Source organism: Coturnix japonica, chromosome 2, assembly GCF_054131305.1.
Source record: "Coturnix japonica strain WE chromosome 2, WE-NBRP24, whole genome shotgun sequence".
NCBI lineage: Eukaryota > Metazoa > Chordata > Aves > Galliformes > Phasianidae > Coturnix > Coturnix japonica.
Genome location: NC_140664.1, coordinates 135,340,120 through 135,364,783, shown reverse-complemented (window position 1 = coordinate 135,364,783; position 24,664 = coordinate 135,340,120). Strand labels below are relative to the sequence as shown.

Sequence of the window (24,664 nt, the reverse complement as noted above, 5' to 3'; positions counted from 1 at the left end):
CAGCCAGACTAGCCCCACCTCTGTCATGGGTAAGGAGCTTCTGATCCAGACTCACAAAGAAAACAAAGCCATGACCATCATGTCAGATGAGAGACAAAAAGAAAACGCAATGCTTTCCCCTCTGGGTCACTGTGGTTGTTCCCTGCAGTTTCAACAAACCACTCCCCAGAAACAAACAGGAGAAGAGGGAAGAACATCCTGTTCGAAACTCCACTGCCATCAGCACAGCCTGTGCTCAGTAGAAGCCCAAGGGCAGCTAAACATCAGCTCAAGCCTGCTGGTCACTGGGGGTCTGTGGGGGATGCAATAGGAGGCAGAGATCCTTCAGCTGTCTCTGAAGGTTCCAGGTGGGTCTGTGAATATTGCCATAGCAAAATACCTGTGCTGAGTTGCTGCATTTTATTTGGACTTCCACGGGATTAAATCAACTGGACTGTTCTGATAACACACATGTGCTCCTGATCCCACTCATCCTTGGGGAAAAAAAAGAGTGACTGGTCCCATGAGAGAAGAAATCACAAAACTGAAAGGGAAGTCATTAACCTTAGGACAGGAAATCTAATTGTGCTGATATCTTTGGGGGGATTCAGCCCATCTCAGAGCCACAGTGAGACACCAAGAGCTGCTGAACCTGCAGGTTCTCACTCCCTTTGGAGCTCCATGCCTGCACAACTGGGGTTCAACCTGCATCCTCAGCCCATTGCTTCAGCCCCAGAACCCCGTTTGGAAACGCAAACCCATCTCTGCAGCTGGCCCTTTCCAACACTGATAGTTTACTTCTCACTGGGTACCTCCCCCTCCAGAATCCTTCAATTATCCCTCCTGCCAGTCACAATCTGGCAATGGGGCCAAGTGAGTTGAGCAGCCCTCAGGAATAGGCCTGGCCTCTCTAAAATGTTCCTTACACAGTCTTTACTTCAGACATTATAAAAATGGTTGTAGGCAAAGGAAATGACCGTGAGCTTTCGGAACTGGGCCAGATTTAGTCAAACAGGAAAGGAGGAAAAGGGAAACAATGTTAGCAGGGAGGAAAATACTCATTGCCTTTCTAGTCCTTGGCTCTGATTCCATGCACAAAAGACATACCTGTGTGTGTTTGTGAGGGAGAGGGCTGATTTCTCAGACTCCTCTTGCCTTGGTTATTCTCACAGAAGAGAAAACTGAACTTGCCCTCTACTACTGCTGAAAGCCACAGCATTCTGACTTTGATGGCATGTAGGAAAGCCATGGCCATGTTTGACCAATGTGGTCCATGTGGAGGTGAAATATCTGTATGACTGTGAAGAAGGAGCCTGGCTCTTTGGATCAGCAGGCTTACAGCCTCCTTCCCTCATCTGCTACACTGCTGTGATGTGCATTCATTTAGCACTGGAGATGCTCTGACCAAAAGAATGAGCAGATGCAGTGTCTGTGCCTTATGAGAAGCTTCTGAACTACAGGAAATGTTCTGCTTTTGCACAGACTACACTACATACGAGAAGAAGTTGAGAGAGCTCAAGCTCTTCCACCTGGAGAAGGCTAAGGGATTTATTATTGCCATCTTCCACTTACTCCGTATAGAGAAGATGGACCCAGACTCTCAGATCTCTAGCTCTGCAGATCTGGCAGCCAATCTCAAAACAACTCAGCTGAATGATATTGTTTTGCAGGCAAGTTCTGTCTCCAAACAGCCCAGAAATAAAAGAGAGAAATAAAAACCCCATATGGACATCAATCAATTGTATAGCTAGGGTCCCTGCACTGAAGCAGGCCATCATTGCCTACTGTATTTGTTTTGTGTCAGTAAATTTGGATGCATCTGGGCAGGCCACAGGGCAGCAGGTCCTGATGAGGAAGATGTTGCTACATGAAACCAAAGGGTTACAGCCCCAGGGCATCACAGCATGGAAGAAAACCCCTTACCATTGTTTTCAATGACTCTGGTTTGCTTCTTGTTGTTATCCTGTTGGACGCCATGGATCTCAATTGTTACCCTAGGATCAACGATGGAGTTTTTGCTTTTGTTGACTTTGGGCAGCTGCTGACCAGAGATGATCTGTGGAGGAAACAGAACAAAAGATCAGGATGCCAGCAGGACAGAGTTGTTCCCTCTCCTCCTTCAGGATAACAAGACCTGTTGCTGGTGCTGGTCTTTCAGAGCCAGCATTGAGACACTCTTGAGAGGAATCTTTAATAATCTAAAGCATCTCATGAAATATTGTCAGGAAAAAGGCAACTTCTCTGTCTCTCCCCAACATGAGCGGGTGATACTTGGAAATAACAGTGGTGAATGCTGATCGCGTGTCTATAACATGACTGTATGTTCATCTGTAGTAAATACTGTCAGTTACCTCTCCTACTGCCAAACATTACACGTGTGCTTGGAGAATGAGAGTCCATGCAGGACTGAGAAAGATTCCCATAGTGGAAAATGAGTCGTTAGGATAACATTGTCCATGTGGGACCAGGAAAAGAAGGTACAACCTACAGCCCCCCAAAATGGACACTACTGAGAACATTTTCAGACTTCTATTCTTACTTTAAGCAGAAGCTTCTTCTTTGTCCCCCATGTTCCTTCTGTGATGGATTTTGGACTGAATTTGGTTTGCTCATCCCGGAGGAATTCCGGCTTTAAGACATACCCAGAAAACCCATTGTCCTGGAACCGGCCCTGGTAGACATCCATTTCTGTGCCTCCTGTCTGGAAATTTAGGGCAACTGCAACATAAATAAGCTCAGTCACTTTCAGATAAATCAATAAGAGTCTTTTTCTACCAACTCTATTCACATGAAATTGCACTTCATAGACATAAACATTGACTTTTCCATGCTTCAAAGAGCACTGATAAGCTCTGCCCCTCACAGTCTGCTTGCCCTGAGGATTTCTTCCATTCGGAGATGTCAGAAGCAGAAGCCATTATGGTCATCTCAGTCACCCTTCTGCCTACTGCAGGAGGGCCAAAAAATGTCCTGCATTGTATTTTTTATCACCTAATCGAACAACCACATCCTCTAGATAAACCCATTAATTAAAGCAAAGCCACAAATCCTTCTCAGGTTGTTTCTCTGCCTACTTAAAGACTCTCCTAGTAGTTACAAGAGCTCATCTCTTCCAGTGGTCACTGAGACTCTCTGCCTGTAATTGGCCTGGAATTGATCATCTACCTCAGCCAAAGCCTCACTTTGGCCAGGTCATGATTAACAAGACCAGCTTAACCCTCTCCAAGCTCCCCGTTGCACCCACCAATCTGGCAGCCGACATTCCACAAGTCAACAGGACTGTAGTTGGAAGAATCTGTTCTCCAGCCTGCAGGGTATATCCGGCTCAGGTGCCTGATGTTATGAAGAATAAAACTGTTTCCTATAGAAAAGAATAACAGTAATAATAAGAAGAAGAAGAAGAGAAGAAGATTCTCTTTCAGTGTTGGGTTCTTTTCAGTGATGGGGGCTACTTTTTCTTGATGCTGCTGTATATACAGCTTCTCTGTCTAGTCTGGCTGAGTGTGAAACACCTGCAGAAAATACCCTTCTTGGTAACAGCCTGTGACGTATGGCTTTGGGGTGCTTCATGTTTAATCACCACTAGCTGTTACTTTATGGGGGACTGGGACATCGGATAGCCTTTTGCCAAGGCAGAACATACATACCAGACTCCTGAGCTAGTTTCAGAGCTTTGCTCTCTGTAAATGATGACATCTCATAGAAAGCCCGAGGGTGGCTGGGGTCCTCAAAGCCATTGAAATGAACACTCTTGCAGTAGACAACTGTGTCTGAGAGCTCTTTGGCCAGCTTGAGGGTGTCACTCTAAAAAAAGAAGCAAGAGATCTGTGAGGTGCTTCTGCAGTCCTACTCTAAAGTAATAACTGTGTTTTCTCTATTAACTCTGGGTCTGCCCTTTTTCATCAGCTGCAGATGGAAAGGATACCTAGCATCAGCACCCAATGGCCCCCTCATGCAGATACAGGGTGGTAAGGGGGCAGGCTACCCTTGCTGTGTCCCTTACCCTGCACAGAGAGGGCTAATCCCTCCTCTCAGATCATCATGCAGAATAACAACTCTGCTGTTACCTACACAGGTAACAGTATGGGCACACTTCAGCAGCCACTGGCCTGTCCACTGACATCACTGACTTCCTGAATGAGACAGATGTTTTGACACCCTTGTGCCTCAGACCTTTGGCTTTTTTGTCTTGAAATAGGAAGTTCTCACAATGCTTTTGTGACAACGACTCCACAGCCTTGATCCACAAGTGGAATGAGTGTCATCAGCTCCCACCAAATGCAAGAAAAGAAAATTGCAGTCTTCAAAAGGATACACAGTGTTGACCACAGATTAGAAAAGGAAATAAAACCCCAAGAGGGTGAACAAATCAGCAAAGGAAAGCATATATCAGACCAGGTCCAGAGGAAATATCAATCAATTTTGTCATTGGTGGGACTGAATGAATTTATGGTATCTATGAATCTGATCCACAAGGAATATGGCCTTCACAATGACAGTCTGAAAAATAAAATGAATGCCCTCACAATAGGGAGCAAAATACTGATGTGGTGGTGAACCTTTTTCCCCCCAAGACAATCATCCCATTGGGAAACTGACACACTCTTCCCATAGCTCTTTCTGCCACACAAGGTCATCAAAACATGGTCAATGAGGGTACAGGCATGTCCCAAAATGTTACCAGAAAACATTTAAGCCCCCATTAACTAACAAGGTGACGATGGATTCATGAGAAACCGATATCTGGAAGTCAGATGGAAGTGGACTGAACATGTACTCTTCCACTGCATCCATAAATCACAGAATCACCAAGGTTGGAAAAGACCTCTAAGATCATCTGGCCCAACCATTCTCCCCCTAAATCATGTCTCTCAGTACAACAGGTAAAAGATCTATTTGATATCTTTCCTGCCTCTCCAGGTCTAGCCCTTTTAGGGATCCAGCTACTCCTTTTACTTACCTTTCCCTTCTGCTGTATCTCTGTCTTCACAGATTCATCTTCCATTTCAGCTGCTTCATCTTCATCAGACACATCCTCAGCCTCCAGGTTGTTGTTCCCATTTGTCCCAGTGGGGTCTTCCTGTCTGCTCAGCTTCTTGCCTTTCACAAGGATCTTCCCTTTCAGTTGCTGCACAAGGAAAAGTAGGCAAAGGTGATTAGCAGATTGTTCCCTTACCTTGCACTTTGCATATTAGCCAGTGGGAGATTTGCTGCCACATGAATGTGTTTGGCACTGCTGGCTCTGGAGGGTGCTGCTCATACCAGAAAAATACAACCTCATATTTAACCAATATAACTCTATGTAATGCATCCCCTCTTCTTTCAGCAACATCCCATATCTGCCTCTTCCACCAAAAGCAACAAACTCCACTGTTCTCAAATGACAGGACCGTGGAAAACCAAAGATCTTTTTTAAAGCAACGTTATTCCCCTTTTGTGGGTGCAAGCAAATTGCATCGTGTCACTGTGGATAGCAGCCCAGCTCCTCACTGATTGGCTAAGCTGTGGATGAAACTTGATTTGAGCTGAAGTTTGGCACTGGCCTTTGAGGAAGTAGCCAAGAACATTTTTCTTCAGCTACCACAAATGATCTATTTACTCTGAGGAACTTACTCTGTCACTCAGAAGCTGCATAAGAGCAGCTGGGAGGAGTGTGCTGTGGTGTTAAGAAGCAAAGTCCAAAATCTGGATGCTTATCCCCTTTAGCAGGGTTTTAAATAAGCTGACAGACATAGACACATATACATACACGCATGTGCTCCACCTGAATTTGTTCCCCTTCATGTGATATTAAGTATTTCCAGCCTGAGGGGAAGACATTCCGCTCATCAGTTCGACTCTGTTGAGCAGATTCCTTGTCTTGGGGAGAGGCATTAGCTGAAATGCTCAATAAATACTCAACAAGCAGACCTAGTAGACCAACAAGTAGACCAAGCTTTTCCAGCCACCTGTGGCAAGCCCAAAGTGGAACATAACTTAAGAAAGTAGGAAAAGCTACAAGCATGCTGGAGTGCACACAGAACATGTAGCATGGTGGAATCGATGCAACTCTTTTACCTCCTTATGTACTTTCTGTGCCTTCGACACCTCCTTTAGAGTCAACAGAGAGAACTAACAGCCCAAGGATGTGATTAGACAACCACTTGGGAGGAGGTGGACTACACCAACTGCCCTGATTAGACTAACTAGTTCATAAGCAGGTCAAAGTGATGTGCTCAGGTACACACGGATACAAAGGGCTGACTGCCACACTGCGTTCTGCTCTCAGGATGAAGATACTTTCTGTAGCCTAATACTCCATTCCCAAATGGAACCTAATAAACGAGTTGCTTGCCCAGGGCTGTATTGTGCATTGGTAGTGTGACTATAAACTGTGTTATCTTCCTTTAATTACTAACATTGCCCTGCTAAGTCACTCTGCTCTGCCTGCTTTTATTTACAGCCTTTCAGATCTCCTCCCAGTGGTGAATCCTGCATTTTTTTTTTCTAAGAAAAAAAAATATATTACATTTTCTCTGGCTTCCCCACACCAGCCTCACAAGGAAGTGGAAAATCTAAGGGCTTTCTGCTGTTTTTCTGTTCTTAGTGCTTCGGTTTCAATGTGTTTTCCACAAAACACACTGTTCTAGTTCACATGGCAGGAAAACAGAGGAAAAGTAATGGAGGAAAAAGGATATGTGTTACTACATTGGTATTTCGTCTCCCTTTAAACTAAACGGATCAGTCCCTCCACTGGAGCAGTCATCCCACATCCATTCAATAAAGGTAGATCTGGGCTTTTCTGTTCCAGCGAGGGCCATGTCTCCACCTGGGCACGCAGAACAGGAGGTCAGACAAGCACATGAATGGGAAAAACATCTTTGGGAAGCTGGGGTCATCCCCTTAAGCACACATCACACATTTCCTTCCCTGGTGTTTCACTTTTCTTTCTTCATATCATGCCCTGGTCACAAGGCGGTGTTTTGAAAGGCTGTCAGCAGCTTTCCCCCATCCTACACTGAGGATAAATAACAAGCCAACACGTAACACTGAAAACACTGATTTTCCAACTCAGTAAAAGCCTGTGGTGACCTGCCTCCATGCTGGGTGTAACCTCACTGGGGAAGAGTCACTTCTGAAATGGAGGCCGCTTGTCTGTGCCAGTGCAAAGGTCTCGCTGAAGCAGCACCATTAAAAACCATGAATCATCCCAATTTATTGCACCAGTGCCGAGGGACCAACCCGGATCAGCTTCCCTCCGTGCCAGGCATTGTGTCAAGTGAGGCACAGAGTTCCCAAACAAAAAGGGGAAAGTCAGAAAGGGAAACGAGGAAAAGAGAGAGGGAGAAAAAGCAGAGGAGATATTTGGGGTGGCTCATTTCCCCCTCCCTATCCCCTTTTCTCCCCTGCTGACTGTCAGCTTCCTCCGACCCACAAACTCCATCCAGCCCTGGCCAGCCCTTCTCCTCCAGCTCCTGGCAAATGAAATGTGATATAAAGGGAACAGCAGCTATTCACACAACAGTCTGGTTCTGAAAAGTGCTTAGGAGGGAAGAAAGAAAGAAAACACAGACACAAAGGGTGGAAACAGATGAACATTTTGGCTTCTTTTTTTGGAAACAATGTGTTTTTTTTTCATATGAAGATTCCATTTCCATTCTCTTTTTTTTTTTTTCTAATTACCAGATATTCTTGCAGTGGCAAACTACGAGGGCTGTGTATTTCCTTCCCCCTGCAGGCTCCAAGCTCAGCTCATGGCCTCATAGCTGCCATAATGCATAGGAATCATAGCGGCACCTGTCCTACAGGCAACTTCCCACCTTCCCTTGTCCTCCAAGGACTCTTCTATAACCGCCTCCACACTGCCATGCCACCCCAGGCCATTCTCAGTGGAAGAATATCTCACACTTGACCCAGTTTTAGGCCACTTGTGCTGCTTTTTCCCTTTGGGTTTCAAGGGACAAGTAATTATAGCTGTCCTTATCAGCAGCCTGGGTTTCAATCAGAGGATTGGCCATATTCAGTTTCAGGGTGTGGGAGCAGACACAATACTCAGGACTCAGCTCCCTTGCGTTCCTTCCTCATGGGACAAAGGATGCTGCCTCGCTTCAGTAAGCAGGCCAGGAATGTCCTTGGCTCCTCAGGGATATCTCCTCTGAGACACAGGGTATTTCTAACAACTATTGCTATTTCTTATTCTGCCACTGCCCCCAGGTAAACTCTATTTGACAGCAAGCGTAATTCCCACTGGTTCCCCAGTTAGCACCCAGAAAGAACACAGACCTCTCTTGTCCCACCTTCAGAGGGCAGAAAGTGCTAGGAGCGGCTTTGCTCACCTCTGGGGAGGGGAACTGGGATTTGCTTCCATCAATCGGGGCAACCAGCAGCATGTCCTGCAGGATCGTTGTCATGTGCTGAGCCATGACCTTCTGCTGGTCGAGGCTGCAGTGGTTCTCCAGGGAGATGATGACAGGGTACGGTGAAGTCTAAGACAAGACAGTAACATCCATCATAATTGAACTCTGAGATTTTACCATCCTAGAACAATTGATATAAACTCCATTGTTGTTTTCTCTGTAAATGAGTGCGTCAGCAGTAGGGATAAAGAAAAAATGGACCAATTGAGCTGTGCACTGGCTACTCAGACCTACACTAATGCCTTGCAGAAATGATGATCCCATGGACAGGGCAGCAGGCTGGATCAGGATGCCTTTGATGGGGCAGTTTGTGAGGCTCCCTGTGCCTTCATTCTCCACTTGCACCGCTGTCAGAGAACCTTCCTAAGTCAGAAGAAGACTGGGAAAGGAGGCTTGCTTAGATCCTTAAGCGACCTGAATCCTTCCTGCATTCACATACAGGCTTGACCTGGTGCTCTGTGGCCCCCTGGATATTTTGTGTGCTGAAGGCATTGCCATTGTCTCTGCTTTACAGCCCCAAAGAAAACTCAGTACTGGTTCTCAAGTCGAGTGCATGGAAGGGAAATAGCAGAAAGCACACCCAAGGAGTTTAAAGGCTGCTAGCCTAGCATTGCCACATAAGAATCCAGACCTGTTTGTTCCTTTTGAAGCAGAGCAGAAGCAGTCCTTTGCACCAGTTCCCCCAGTACACACTGGTATAATTCCTCCAATGTAACAACAGACCCTGAGGCATCAAAGCCAAGTAAATCAAAGGTTTGCTTGCATTTCCTACCATGTATATTCAAGAAATTGGGCGTTATTTTAATTTCAGGGGGGTCCAATATCTAGTTGTGCTAGCACAGACTTAAACTCATCCCTAGGCTGTGCCCTGCCTGATCAGAAACTTCCATGAATGAATCTGTTCAGAAAGCAGAACCTGGATGCCTAGACAGAAGCACACATCTTCTACCCATAGAAAATTAAAGGTCAAGTATTCAATTTTAAGCTCTCTGCTGGGAGAGCAGAGATCTGCTATCAGTATAGTATGAGAAATCTTAGAGAGTCTCAGGACTCTCACCCTTACTTTGAAAGCATAGTTCTTGATGGCCTTAATGACATCACTGAAGAGGATCTTGGAGGTGAGAGTGTAGCCATGATAAATGACAGGTTCCGAGTTAGGGCCATCCCAGCAGTCCAGTTCCACACAGCGGCAACCTTTGGTGAGGGCTCTGGAAACAAAGAAGGGACCTGGTTGGGTTTTAAACCTTCTGCTCAGGATCAGGCACAGGTATTGCCTGGGAAGACAGATGGGAAGTTCCAGGTTCAAGGCAGAAAGTGGATCAGTCACAGGCTGGGAAGGTTGATGGGCAGTTCAGTGATCAAGGTAGGAAGGAGAGCTTGGAAAAACAGGGAAAGCAGATGGAGAACGGATGGGATCAGGAGAGCTCAGGGGCAACAGAGAGCTTTAGGTTGAGCAAGGAAGGCACAGTGGGATCCGAGAAAAGAGGTCATGAAAGCCCAAGCGAAGGGCTATCTGAAGAAGGAGACACAGCAAGAGTTAGGTGAGAAAGGACATTCAGATTTGTGCCCCAAGTCTTTTCCCAAAGGTGGTGAAGAGAAGAAATGTACTGGAAGAAAGTAAGTCAGCTACAGAAGCCAGATCATGAAGCCTGGATGATGTACGTTCTTCACCTAGATCTGATAAGATCTCATAAGATCTGAGGGATGAATCACCCAAACTGTCAGGGTGGGAGGTGGGGGAACTCAACTACATCTGGGGAGACAGCTGAGGGCCAGTTTCCCAAATTGAGTCTACAGTATGAATTCCTATCTGAAACTCCTTCCACGCATCCATACTTCTATTTTCTTTCACATCAAAGTTCCTTATGAAAGACTTAACTTCCTTGGAGGTGATCTTGCCTCTTTTATGCAACTCCTGATACATTTCTGATAACACAAGTCCTTTAAATGACTGCAGTAAGAACTGTGATTTATTTTTCCAAAGCCAAAAGGTAATTCTATAGTTTTAAGGTACCGTAAGAGCAATTCAGATAGCTACTTTCAGTAGCGCGTACCAGATTTCATTCTCTGCTCCATTAAACTTGGGACTCGAGATAGTTGCTGTTTTATTTTAGTCGTTGTTTCCTAGTCTGAGGATGAGAGGTCGACTCTTAGCTCTCTTGCATCTGGCAGTATAAATGTCTCATAAGATGACTTAAGCACCTTATGTCTTCTGTAATGCAAACTAACATCTCACAGGTACTTAAACACATTCACACATAAACACACACACGCATTACCTGATGTAGGCTTCTGTGCTGCTAGGGCCTGTAAGCTGGTCATCCATAAGATAGGTATTGTGTGAGGATGATATAAAGTAGTGACTGAGAGGCTGAGTCATGTCCTGGTAAACTTTACGGTGAGAGGTGTTGAAGATATTCCCATCATCAGACAGCAAGTACATCAGGAAACCATCTTTGGTCATGGCGTTACGATTCTTGGCTGCCAGATGAATAGACAGAAACCCCATGCTTAAAATCTGACACAGCCAGGCTGTGGTGCCACCTTCACCACGATGCCTGCTGATCCCCGATGGTCTCAAAGGTAAAACATGCTCCCTAGGCACTCAGAGATGTCATCACCTTATGGGTTTCCACGTGCTTGCATACAAAAATATTTATCTTTTTCCCTGCTTTGATGAACAGAAATATTGCCACATTGCAAGCTATGTGATGATTGATATCTGAATAAGCCATCAGAGCTTTTCCCACAGGAGCGCCACTGCTCTCTAACCAACTCTAGGTCAACCGCTCTCCAGATGCTCATAGTACCTAAGCCAAACATGAGTGTAAATATTTCCCAGGTTCTCATTCCCCCTTCTTTTTGTAAGCTGCTGGTGTTCCCCTATAAGACTGCTGTTTTAGAAATGGTTTCAAAGAGAAAACAACACAACAGGTCTGTAGAAGCAATAGCAAAGTAATTCAGAGTTCATCAAGATAGTAAGATTTTAACCCAAACCAACCAGGCTTTCCAACTTACCTCGTTCGCTGGGCTCGTATCTCTGAATTAAGGGAGGGGCAGCAACAACAGCATCTTCTTCTTGCTGCGTCTCATAGAGGAACCTCACCAGGTTCTGGCAGGACATGAGCCCTTCTGCATCTGAGTACTTTTGGAAGATCGTGTCTATTTCCTTTCTCTCTGTCAGTATCTTGTAAAATTCCTCTATCTCATCATCCTCCAGAGTCTCTGTTTTGGACTTGTCACATTGCTGTAAACGTAGAGGGGAAATGGAGTGAAAACCTTCCTTCCTTCTGGCATATGCCAGCCGTAATCTGCACCAGGGCTACACAACGCAGAACACAAAATAATTGGAAACGGTTACTGGCCAGTGAATGAGAAGCACAGTGAATGGTTCTCATTAATAAGGCCTTATAGTCACATAATGGTTACAGTTATTATCATTATCTATTCATATTATCAGTATGTTGAGCACCAGGCATGGCCCCGAGCTCCACTGCGCTACGTGCTATGCAAAACATGAGTTAAAAGGAAGATTCCTTACAATCCAAGCAAAAATCAAGGGTCAAGAGAAATGTACCTCTTGATCTCAAGAGGTGGAGCACTATATGGAAGCAATTAATACATCTGGTGTAAAATCTGGTAGGTAAAGTGAAAAGACCTTTCCCTCGATCCTAGTGGGTCTGAACCTCAAGAGACAAACCAGGCTAGTTAGCAGGACTGCTTGCAATGACAATATCAAATCTGACTTTAAAAAGAATCCCACCATACATGTGCTTGTTTAGGTAGGGAAAAAAAAAATAAACGATCCTCTGTCTATGGAAATTTCCCATTCTTCTCAAAAAAAATCCCCACCAAGTTGCAAAATCCCCATAAAATTGCAAATCAGGTATCAGTTTCTCAAGGAGCTGCAATACAAATTCTTCATGCCTCCATGCTTTGCAATGGTTTTAACTTCTCTACCCAGTCACAGCTCTAACAGGGCTAACACCACCATGAACTTGGCTGACCAGTGGTGGTTTGTTCCTAACAGATTTCCTCGTAGAAAGGTGAACAGCTGTTATTTTTGTTATCTCTGGTTTGTAAACCTCTGCAGTAAATACGGCTGAGCAAAACAAGCTGTAACGGAAAGCAGGAGCCAATCTCAGGGGAATCGTGGCAGGGAATGTTATATCACTTCAAAGTGTTCTCAGCAAACTGCAGCAGTCAAACCACATCCAGTTATTGCCTTGTAATTATGATGATTCCCTCTCTCCCAATGTCTATAGCAAGCAAACAGACCCCCAGCAGTGGTAAGGCAGCCCACTCACATCTGACATTTCAGTTACATCTGAGAAATCAAACTTTTGCCATGGATGACAAATCTCCAACGTGACATGAAGTGCCTGCAGGACGTGGTTGCCTTACTTGGTTTTTGGCCTAAAATTTTCTCTCCCTCACATCTGAAGTAGACACACAGCATGCGATCCAGACCATACAGAAGAGGTTGCAGAGCATTTCATTTCACCCTTGAAATGGACAACTGGCTACCAGATACTGGTATGTAGCTGAAATACAGCAACTTGTCAAAACAGAGGTATTCAATTGCTTTTGATCTTTGATCTCACATAGAGATCGAGCTATTGACCTGGGTTTTATGAGCAAAATGCACATCTCAGTTTAATTAGTCACCACGCTAATCTCAGCCTAACCCTTCCAATGATCCCAGCGATGGCCATAGCAGCTTTGGCAGTTGTCCAAGCAAGATGATAATACGGGACTATTTGTCCTCATGCAGTACCTTCTCCACTGCCTTTCACCAGCAGTTTATGGCACACATGTAAAACCAGACAAAATAATCACGACATGTTGTGTCTCACAAACTGAATCAAGAGGAAAAAGTTCAACTTGTTCCAATTTCAGAATCTGTTGTTTAAAAGCTATGGGCTCATCTCAAGGACTGAACCATCTATGAGACGTTCAATACTACAGACACTTTGAAAACAAGTTTGAGCTGTCCAGGAAGCACCTTTTCCTTGCTGCTTTCTGTGTCTGTATCATCTTGCGTTGTGGCTTTGGCAGATCTCAAGCTAAGTTGAGCATGACATTTAGCAGATGAAAAAAGGAGTGTGAGGAGGGAAACTGATGGAGACTGCAGGGATGCTGTGAATGATAGATGTTCTTTAAGACACTACACGAAAAATAATGATGTGGCTCCTAGGAAGTCATTATAGCTAATGTACCTCAGTAACTTTGTTCGTTAGTAGCCAGTAAAGGCTGCAATGAACAAAGTACAAGAGCACTGGCATCACAGTCATATTATAGGATGGATCAGATCCACAGTGTAAAACTGGGCTCCTTCTGCTTGGGCTACAAGAGCTCCAAATTAGATTTTCAGCTCAAAAAGCTGTGATTCAGCTCATTTGTATAGATCACAGACAACGATTCCTGAATGAACTTTAGTTTGCTACAAAGAGTCAGAAGCTTTCTAATGCACTGGAATGAAGTGAGCAATTACAGGAGCTCTGCACAGTTTCTGGCTACACAGCATATGTCTCACTTAAACGTGTCTACAATCTAGATGTCGACACAGAGTTATGTGACAAAAAGCAAGAATAATGTAAGAACATGCCCTGTAGCTCTCCTTTAAACCTCTTGGTTGCCCTCCCTTCCCGTGACTAAATGAAGCAAAACTCAATAAGACAGAAAAGATGATCACCATTTTAATATGCTGTAGTGTCTCATGGTCCACCTAAATTTAGGGGATATGTGAAATGAAAACATAATTGCTTAAGGATTCAGTGGTCAAATAGAGTGAGACAGACTCTCCTTAGAGGCAATTCACCACACAAGAGATCTGAATTAACCTTTTGGAAGTTAATTCAGAGGGTTAATTAACATCTTCTCTTTCCCCTGGCTATACAGGAAGCTCAGAACAATTACAGGTCTAATAAGGGTACTTCCAACTAGCTGCCCACATTTAGATAGGATGAATGAGGGATTACTTACTGCTTGGAGTCCTCAAGCAAAAAGAGAATTGAACTTTGGTAAGTTTCCAATCCTGCTGCTCCCTTCTAAATGCTGCCACATATGATTCATATCTTTGACTTTTGAAGATGAGTATGATGTATCACCTTTAGGATGAGGTGAACCACACCCTGGTCTACAATATTGGTTTGATCAACACCAATAGCAAAGGGAATGTTAAGTGCTGGTGACTACTTGCAGCATAGGTGCCTGTACTAGGAGACATCTAACTCAGCCAGAGGAATTCCAGCCTTTTTGCTGTTTTTCCATGGTCTTCCTGAGTAGAAAACACACCATAGAATATACCAGCCACATCAGGCTGTATATCGTGGTGATTCTGCAAGGTGAAATTCTTCAAGATCTGCTGAGAACCTTCCCCCACATCACAGAACCGTAGAATGGCTTAGGATGGAAGAGACTTTAACTGTTCATAATTTCACCAAACTGACTTTGGTGGCTCAGGCATTGACACATGGTTACAGCATGCTGAATTCCAAAATTCCTGAGGCTCACAGTGCACTTGCACTTTGGCTTTCCCTTTTTCTCACATTATCCATGTCTGTGTTCTGTCTTCTCTAAGGCCAATAGTAAAGAAAGAACACCTCAACAGAGCCTTATTAAAAGCAGTGTTATCCTAACTCAGTTGTTGGTGGGAACTGCTGAGCACTAAAAGCTAAGAGTACTTTCTTGGTACACGAAAAGATTCTAGGAGCTCACTTTAGCTCAGGTCTCCACCCAATGCTGAAAGCAGTGGGAGATCTTGACCTCAGCCAACAGCCAAAACTTATCTGCTTGCTTTTGTTACCTGGAAAATCTCCTTGGCATGATAGTCATCAACTTCAATGTTCACTTCTTTCAGGAAGTTCTTGAGCTCTTTAAAGCTCATCTTGTTGTCTTTGTTCTTATCAGCTTTCCGCAGGCAGGTGTGAATCCAACTGCAGGATGATGTAAGGAAACCTCTCCAGGTCGGCTAGGTCTAAATACCACCCCTCTACACAGCACATAGGTAGGCAGACATAAATCTGTGGTAAAGATTCTGAACCACTTCTCCCTGCTGCTGTAAATCAGCATGCTCCCACTGAACAGCTTGCATCATTTCACCTTCTGCTCTGGAAAGGGCAAAGCGATGCTTTGGCAGAAGCAAAGTGCTCTGTAGTACAAGCAATCACTACCCAGGAAAAGCTCGTCACCATCTGGCCAACACCATATCAGCTCTATTTAACCTGCAGGAGTTTCTGGACACAGCCACAGCACAAAACAGCCTGATTTCTCTTGTGTGGCAGAAAGTGCATCCTCCAGATGGGAGAAAGGAGAATGAAGAGATCTCCCAAGTATGGGCAACTGATCATTAAGAATTTGACTGACTGTGTATCATCATGCTCAATACTTAACATGGATTCTCCAAAAGAAACACAAACAGTCCTCTATATTTATTTAGGTATTCCTACCTAAATGTCTTAAGAAATTTATTGTAACTAAAGCCAATCTATATTTTACAGGTCTTGGCTATCCCTTGTAAAACACACAGTGCCTATTTCTGCCTTGTACTGTGGCTGTGATAATAGTTACTATGAGCTCCATTTATATTCACTCCATTATATCTGAACAGGCAAACAAACAAAAAAACAAATTAAAAAGTAATAACCTTTTGCATCAAGCCAACTGTATCTAACCATCAAATAACAAAGGCCATCCAGAAGAAAATCCTATTTTTCCACATAAAAATTACTGAAATAACAATTAGATCACCATAAATCCAACCTTTCACGACTTGCATATGAAGCACTGCTCCAAACTCATTCCAGAAAAGATATAAGTATGGATTTCAGCAAAACAAAACTCAGAAGTAGCAAATACCAGCTAGGAGACATAGTGCCATAACATTTTATCTGGGTCTTTCAAAATCACCTCCAAAAAGAGGTGATGAGTGACAGCCTATAGGGGCTGCAGACATAACCCTGAAAGATGGTAATCACCAATAGCTACCGCTGCACTCAGATATTTCCAAACACTTGGAAAGTGTTTGGTAGTTCTGTCGGTCTCTTGGAAAGTTGAGCTTTTTGTCTTTAAAAATCTTGGCATATGTTAAACAATGACCTCACATTGCATCTCTCTTAGCCTGGTAATATGAATATTCCTCTTTCATACACATGGAAATGAAAATAGAGGTTACACTTCCTCTGACTCCCAAGGATACTCCAGGGCCCTGAATCAGGCTCTGGCTTGAAGCAGTTCCCCAAAAAAACAAGTTTGAATCGTGAAGCTCCTGTCTGAGCTCCTCCTTGGATGTTCTTCTAACAGCACAACACCACCCACCCCACCAGCTCTGCTCCAAAGAGCATCTGCTCAGCATGGAGCCAACACGGTGCCAACAGCAGGGTCAGCCATTCCTACCCAACCTGTGCCCCTCAGCCCCCCTTCACAGACTTCCTAAGATAACACACAGGAGGAATGCACAACTTTAGAGAGACAAGAGGAAACTGAAATTCTTCTTGTCTGACACAAACACCATTTTGCAGCCCTGGTTGTGGGTCTTCCTTTCACCTAACATCATGTATTTGGGCATGGGGGGACAAGGAAGAAGTGTTCCCATTCTGGTATACCTCCAGAGAGAGCCTGCTTCTTGTTTTTAAAGGATCTGCCAGCTTCAGGGCTACCAGCTTTCTATGAGAAACCAAAGAAGAATGACTGAAACGATCTGGCAGATATCCCAAGAATGTGCTTGAAAAGAAATGCTGCAGAACTTCTGGTAAACTATTCCTAACCAGAAGAAAAGCTCATACACAAATCCCAGAAATGAAGCAGACTGTGCCACACCACTCAAATGAAAAGTCCGCTGTGTTTTCTGGTCTAAAGCCATCTCTGCACACATACCTGCTGTATTTGCTTAAAAAACCTATGCCAACTTGTTGAGGGTTGAATCCGAGGCTTAATAAAACACTACTGTGTGTACAAGAACATCAGAAATGCTTCTAAAGCACGCAGAGGTTTTATCTTATAGGTGTATAGGACTGGAAAGGACATATAACACACGAATTCCAGCCCCTTGCTACCACAGGCACCTCCATTATATAAGAAGCCAAACAAACCCCACCTACAACAACCAAAGTATTCGCTTTCAGTACTTGTTTTCAAAATCTCATTCCTTATCTGCTTTGCAAGGTTTCTAAGGCTGGAAAAGATCCACTGCACAGCAATTCTCCAGCAATGGATGGGGGACAGGCAGGGGATGCAACACTTCTCCACTGTCTCTTCCCCTTCTGTGCTCACAGATGCAGAGCACGCTTCTGAGGTTTAAGGAAGATGTGAATAAACCCACGCTGCCAAGCAAACCCAGTGAAGATGGACTAAATTTAAAATCTCAGGCTTTAATTAAACATCATCAAATTTCAAATGAGAAATCATGCTGTTCTGTAATTCCAGGTTACGTTAAGCGACCTGAAACAATCCCAGATTGGAAGCCAGGACCACACAGTAATTACTCTTCCAGAAATACGGCTTGCCTACCAACCCCATTTAGCTCCAATTCTGCTTTCCAAAGTCAGAGAGGTACTTTTCCACGCTGGAAATTTACAGCTCTCTTCCCTTGCAAATGCCATTGTTATTTCCCCCTCGCACCTTAACAATCTGATTTCTTCTTACAGGGAAGTTTTTCATCAATGCAATCAACTGATAAGCTCCAGGGACAGGTTTCTGTGGCCCAGATTTTCTCCATATACCATGGAGCGGAGGCATCTTTCACATTCAGAAGGTAAACCAACAGAGCGTAACACTTCCAACAGCGCTGAAGCTTCAAGATTTCAACTTGTCTGGGAAGCACCCCTGCCATCAAGGACACCATCATGCTCATATCAGTATTAGTGGAATTGACTCCTTCAATCAAGCTGGTGCAGGTGCTTATTAGACTCAGAATCACAGGATCATTAAGGTTGGAAAAGACCACAGAGGTCATCACGCCCAACCAACATCCCATCCCTACCATATCAATAAACCATGTCCCTCAGAGCCACGACTTCACACTTCAGAGAATCCACAGAAGAGTAAAGTCCGATGAAAGCTCAGCATTTATGTGCCATTTCCCTCATCATCAGTACATGATTACCCAGTGGGGAACCCACACAGAGGAAGCCTTGGCTGAGGGAAAGGCTCCCTGGTGCCTGCTCAGGCTTAGGCTCCAGCTTTGTGATTTTCCCCAGCTGACAACTTCACATTACCCCTCCTCTGCATGGATTCTTTGATGTCAGCCAGGCATGAAGCTCACACAGCCTTCCCTCATTGCCAAGTGCTATCTGTTTTCCTCTCTGATAGCTGGATGCCTTTTTTTGCAAAGCTTAAGGCAGCTTAATATTTTATGACCACCACTGCCCTGTCAAATCAGGGTGAAATCAGCCAGCAGGTTCATATGTTACATTCAGGGCCTCAGACACAGAGGAACTGCAGAAAACCCAGCAAAAACTACACCCACAGACAGTCTGCTTTCACATGGATGCAATTAATTTACTGAGTGAAATTCAGCCTGGGGGAAAATTCCCTATGAACTGAGGTAGGGTAGGATTTAATTCAATAACTAATTCACTCTCCTCATACAACCAACTCTTCCCCTTCCCTTCCCTTCCCTTCCCTTCCCTTCCCTTCCCTTCCCTTCCCTTCCCTTCCCTTCCCTTCCCTTCCCTTCCCTTCCCTTCCCTTCCCTTCCCTTCCCTTCCCTTCCCTTCCCTTCCCTTCCCTTCCCATGCCTGCACTGTCTCTAGAGCAACTTCATCTTTCAAGGCAAAACTTCCTCCCATGCTGAGGCAAACAAGGAGTAATTTCGCTTGAGTCAGTGGAGCTACCCTGGAGTAAACTTGGCAGACAGAAGGGGAGAATCAGTTCCCTCGCCTTATATTACTGCAAACCATGATAAACACTATGGGCCTTTCATGCCTTGCCAAAAAGTGCCTGTCCTGGAGTTTACTGCAATGCAAATGAAACAGACCCCTGAAGAACACACACAAAAAAAATAATGATTGTTTTATCTGGAGCACCCTGAAAGGAGCAATTCTTTGCTTAAGGAGCTCTGTGAAGCCCGAGTCCACTCTTGCATGTATCACTGTAAACAGGGATAAAAAGAAGCACTGGAAACCAAGCAGCTTGCCCAGGTACAAAACCAGTATGAAGAGAAAACTCAGTGCCCAGGGCCAGTAGTAAAAAAGGGGGTTATACGACTACATCCACCCACAGAGAAAGACAAGTGCATCTTTGTGTGCAATTAATCGCTTTACAAGGCAAAGGATACTGTTGGAGTTTCTCTTTCTGGTTCATGGAGTTGCTGTGGGCTATGATTTTCCCAAGGCCGCAGACCCAGTGGTTGGCATCGTCCTCTGAACTTGCAATGAGGTCCAGGTTTTTCCTCTGGTCTTTGAAAATGATGGAAAAGCAGCGATACTCTGGTACATCCTTGGCGTATTTTTCCATACCTTCTGTTTTATGGCCTGACCTCACATCCCGAATATCTTCAATAGAGACTGTGGAAAGAAAACAGAGCTTGCTGTCAGCAGGGGTTCGCTCACCCTTATCTCTGCTTAGAGATGGATTTTAAGAAATTACTCTTTTTCCTTTTTCTGCAACCTCCCACAGCTGGAGGATTCTCTTTGTTTTTTTCCAGCTTCCATTCAGCGCTAAAGAAAGTTCAGATCAAAAGCAGCAAAATGTGCAAGAAACGTAAAAACAAAACAAAACTCCTTGTTCTTTTCACACGTCCTGTATATAACAAAGGATAAGCATTTGCAGAGGTGCCATATTGTGGTATCACATCTATGAGGTACCATTTACTTTCAAGACTTTCAGCCTGGTCCTTGAAGCATCCCTGACTTGATCTTTGCCTCTAAAGACTGTACCAACACGATCAACCAAATAACCCTCAGCTGTTCTCCCCCCAGAACTGGAAACAAAGAATTCTAAAGGTCCACAGGAAAATGAGGAGTGACTTCAGTCAAAGCAGGGCATGGACTGAAATGGTCACTCTTCAATCTGCAAAAAATAAGAAGGTAACACCTAAAATCCCATATAATCTTCTCACTCGCACTAGTGTAAACTGGGCAGGAAAAGACCAAAGACTCAGGGCAGTCTGCTGTCAACCATGCTCTATCCACACCTCTGCCAAAGGTCAGTTTGATCCCATTTGCTGTAAGAAAGCAAAGTACGGCTTTTAAATCCATTCATTCCCATTCCCATCTCTGATCATCACCGAGTACAAATGAGCCCTGAAGCCACGCAAGGTTCACCATGTGCACACACAAGGCCTTCAAGACACACTGTGAAGGAAAAGGAAGTAACTGAGACAACACCACACACTTACAAACGTATCTATAATCTTCAAACATTTGTGACTGTTCAAAACCAACACTTGACATTTGCTTTAAATTCCAACCATGTGTTGGGGTGGTCCAATATCTTCCGTAACACTTTGCTGACTTGGTTTCCATGCCAGAACATACCATGAGACCCCTCCTACAACTGGCAACATTCCTTCCTGATGATAAGTAATTATCTTTGGGTGGTCTTTTATTATCACTTGGTAAAGGCCAACAGTGGATCAGACAGAGGGCAGGGGAGGAGAGAGGTTGGGTTGTGTTGGGATGAGATGGGAGGGGACGGGATGGGCTGCTGTGGAATTACATTATCTAGCCAATTTACTGTTAAGTGAAAGCTTATGGTTTCGAGTGCTAAAATTATCTTCTGAAGAAGAGGGCTGCAATTCTCTTACAGCTGAGCTGCTGGTGGAGAGCTGCTGCTGAATTTGCTCACTAATAGGCAAATGGCAGGAAGCATACCTTAGTTAGCACATCTCAAATGCAGATGTGTACCACAAGGACAGTCCATAAGTAGGTGATTCTCTTCCACTCCTGGTCTCTCTTGGTTAAGGCACTGCAAGTGGAAGGATCATCCCGTTGTTCCTTATCACCTGCCAACTGCTCACCACTGCTTGGCTCATAAAATGTTGCTTTAGACTGGCTAGCTAGTATGCTAGTGCAATCAATCCCTAAACTTTGGGTTGGCAATGACCTAGTGTTTCCAAGACTAGAAAATCTGATGTTAAATATTGGAAATTTAGAATGTATTCTTTGGAAACCTTTATCTGGCAAAGTGAATCTACTGGAAAAAGAAAGAGAGCTGTGTGGGAGGGAAAAGAGATTGAAAACCTGTAGCTGGAAGGGCTGCCTTAATCTCCATGGGGTATATTATTGGAGAGAGGATGATGAAGAACACAAAGTTCTTCCATGCAGAAAAGGTATGAGGAAGCCTGAAGAACAAGATCAGTGCCTGCTGTAGTCACACAAGAGCCAATAGAAGCTACCAATACAGGAACTGTAAAAGCAGGGAGGAGACTTTTTAAAGCTTTCCACAGTTTAGGCTTGTGTACTGCTTTTGTCTATCAATATAAAAGCCAAAGCCAAAGGAGTCAGCCCAAGCCATCTGCAAATGTTATCTCTTTTCTGGAAAATCTTAGCCCACATGAATACATTATCAGCTGCTCCTGGGCCATGAGCACACTATATTAAGCAATCCCAAACCAAGTTGAAATTAGAAATAAGAGGGGACAGAGAAGTGTTTGTCAGGAGAGGAGCAGCTGCAGCAAACACCCACCAAATGCACCTCTCCATGACCTCCCCATCCTTCCCAACACTCCATAGCGAGGAGGTAACCACCAAAAGAAGAGGATTTGGAAAGTCTGCATCTGCTTCTCCTGAATGTTTATGTCTGCTGAAAAGATGGGTTGTGGGAAGCACAAAACCTGTGACTTGACACAAGGAACTAAAGTCCTTCCTGACCTCCCAACATGGAGTTGAACAGGTTACAACCCAGTCAGCCTTCCTGGCTGCTGTGGGTGCCAACACTTCAGAAATCCCAAACAATACAGAAAAAGGAAGAATGGAAGACAAAAGTCTTACAGAAAAGGGGGATAAACAACTGAAGCTGCATCTCCTGCAAGCTACTAAGCGTGCAAAGGACAAGGACAGCAAGTTGCTTCTCTTTCTTTGTTCTTTTGCTGACAAAGAGATGAGGGTCAATATATGGACACTTAGAGGCACTGCCAAAACAGCTGGCTCTGAGTTACTCATAAGGGGAGGAGGAAAATATCTGTCACTCTGGGCACCCTTCTCATCCTTCGCTTTCCTTATCCTACTTCCCTTTCGTTAACAAGTGATCTCTGCAGTGTGGCACTCGGTCACACTGAATTACTCTGTCCCACTCTAATTGTCTCACTAAGTCACTATTGTTTACTGTCAGATGAGAAATGTACTGAGCTGTTCATAGTTCACCGCATATTTGCACTCAACAATGGTTGTCTGCAGAGAGACCAGACATCCAGCCCAATCCCAATTAGAGCTCAGCCAGGTCTGCTCAGCACCTTGCAAGAACATACAAAGGTGCTGCTGTCCTGTGCCTTCTTAGCCCTGATAACACTCATCTCCCCATCCAAGCTCTCAATTGCTGATTCCTCATCCATTCTCCCCTCTCCCTGACTTGCTGAGCACACTGTTTAACTTGAGATCTGCTCTTAGTGCTGGTGTGTGTCACCAGCTGACAACATAAGGTGCACAACTGATGTTACAAGTTGTTTGGAAATACCTGTATTAAAAAGGTCTTTACACCCAGCCTTTCTGCATAACCAACACAGCTCGGGGCGCTGATGTAAACAGAGCGATCTGTATTTACATTCCTTCCAGACATCACAAGCAGGTCCCCACAAACTATTTTTGCCACCAGTTCCTACTTCTCATGCCATTACACTGCCACTAAATTTGGATCGGAGGCTTCCAACGCTTCCACCTTTGCATTTAACATATGCTGTGGAAAATAAGGTCAGTATTTGCTGGAGCACTTCCTATGTTGAAAACTGCCCCAGAAACCATGTGGTGGCCTGATTTAAAATTAAAATGAGAAAATACAAAAAAAAGCCAACAAAAAAGAAAAAACAACAAGAGACAGTTCTGCAATCAATGTGACTTGCTTTATGGGTTGAATGATTCTGATAATAACTAATGAGACCCACAGACAGACGGTTTTGTTTTCACAGCTGACGGCTGCCTTGCGTAACAGATTCACATCAGCAAATATTTTTCCAGGGACAAATACGCGTCTGATCGCAAAGCAATGATCAGACCTAGAGAATGCACCTGACCAACCCCAGGAGGAAGCTGTCAGTGCAGCCAGCTGCCTGCTGTGTGTATGCAGGTTGCTGAGGGTTTCTGTTGGCTTTTGGCACTTATCAGATCCACAGGAGTGATTTAAACCCTCTACTTCTTGCCATGAGTAAGCACAGAGAAACATCACATCCTTTCTGTTCTCCCAAAGGTGAGGTGAGGGCATTAATTCAATGGAGGCAATCATTCATCCATCCACAAGAACAACATGGGATGCTGGTCAAGTGGTGTGTTAAGGGTGTTACTAAATGCCACAGGAACTCAAAAACGAAGGGAAAGGTTTTCTGACAAACACTGGTAGGAGGCTATAAATATAAAAAGAATTGTGTTGTGTTCAAACCATATAAAAACTGGAACTGGGAGGAACTGGAACAAATCCAGTGCATTTTTAATACTGCAAATAATGAATCGTTAGATCAAAATATAGATGTTATGCCTTTATGCAATATTACAATCTTCATTTAACCAATTGTGCAACTGAATTTAGCTCACCTCTGTAAATTGATCCATACAATCACAGAATGGCTTGGGTTGGAAGGGACCTGAAGGGTTATCAGGTTCCAACCTCCTGCACAGGCAGGGCTGCCAGCCACTAGATGCAGCACTAGATCAGACTGCCCAGGGCATCATCCAAACTGGCCTTAAACACCTGCTCTCAATCTGATTTTTTTTTAACCAAAACAGGGAAAAAAGAAAAACAACAACAACAACAACATAAATAGCATTTTGGCTACAAATTGGAATACTTGAGCCAAAACTCATAAACTTGTTTCTTGATTGCACGGCCCGTGACTCACAAAGCTCCCCCAGTGAGTCATCCTCTAAGCAGTGTGCGATGGTCACTCACGGTCATGGGAAGCATCACCTCCCTGAGCCTCCAACAAACATAAAGAGGGAGCAGGAGGAAGCAAAGCCCCTTCTTGGCTCTGTTATAATATCCCTGCATTCTACCCACTCATTCAGCCTTTTCCTTATACTCTGTTTTTTTCACCAGACCCTCATCGGGATGTTTCACTGGAAAGTTTTCAACCATCCCTACAAATCCTCAAGTTCAGAGAGTTTTTAAAGGGATTGATTCTGGCTTAAGGGAGCTCACAG

The 24,664-nt window shown here is 44.3% G+C and overlaps 1 protein-coding gene across 2 annotated transcripts in view; it reads right to left on the bottom strand.

The window, feature by feature from the left end:
* Positions 1–24,664, bottom strand: part of PLCD1 (phospholipase C delta 1) — a 41,786-nt gene that overhangs the window by 2,310 nt on the left and 14,812 nt on the right. For both annotated transcript variants that reach the window (XM_015852918.3, XM_015852917.3), the window contains exons 3-13: positions 19,654–19,882; positions 15,184–15,313; positions 11,394–11,622; positions 10,655–10,856; positions 9,439–9,583; positions 8,295–8,444; positions 4,940–5,107; positions 3,627–3,783; positions 3,224–3,340; positions 2,519–2,697; positions 1,903–2,035 (exon numbers count right to left, since the gene is read on the bottom strand). In XM_015852918.3, coding sequence (XP_015708404.2) covers positions 1,903–2,035; positions 2,519–2,697; positions 3,224–3,340; positions 3,627–3,783; positions 4,940–5,107; positions 8,295–8,444; positions 9,439–9,583; positions 10,655–10,856; positions 11,394–11,622; positions 15,184–15,313; positions 19,654–19,882 — 1,839 coding nt within the window. The remainder of the gene's footprint in view (positions 1–1,902; positions 2,036–2,518; positions 2,698–3,223; positions 3,341–3,626; positions 3,784–4,939; positions 5,108–8,294; positions 8,445–9,438; positions 9,584–10,654; positions 10,857–11,393; positions 11,623–15,183; positions 15,314–19,653; positions 19,883–24,664) is intronic.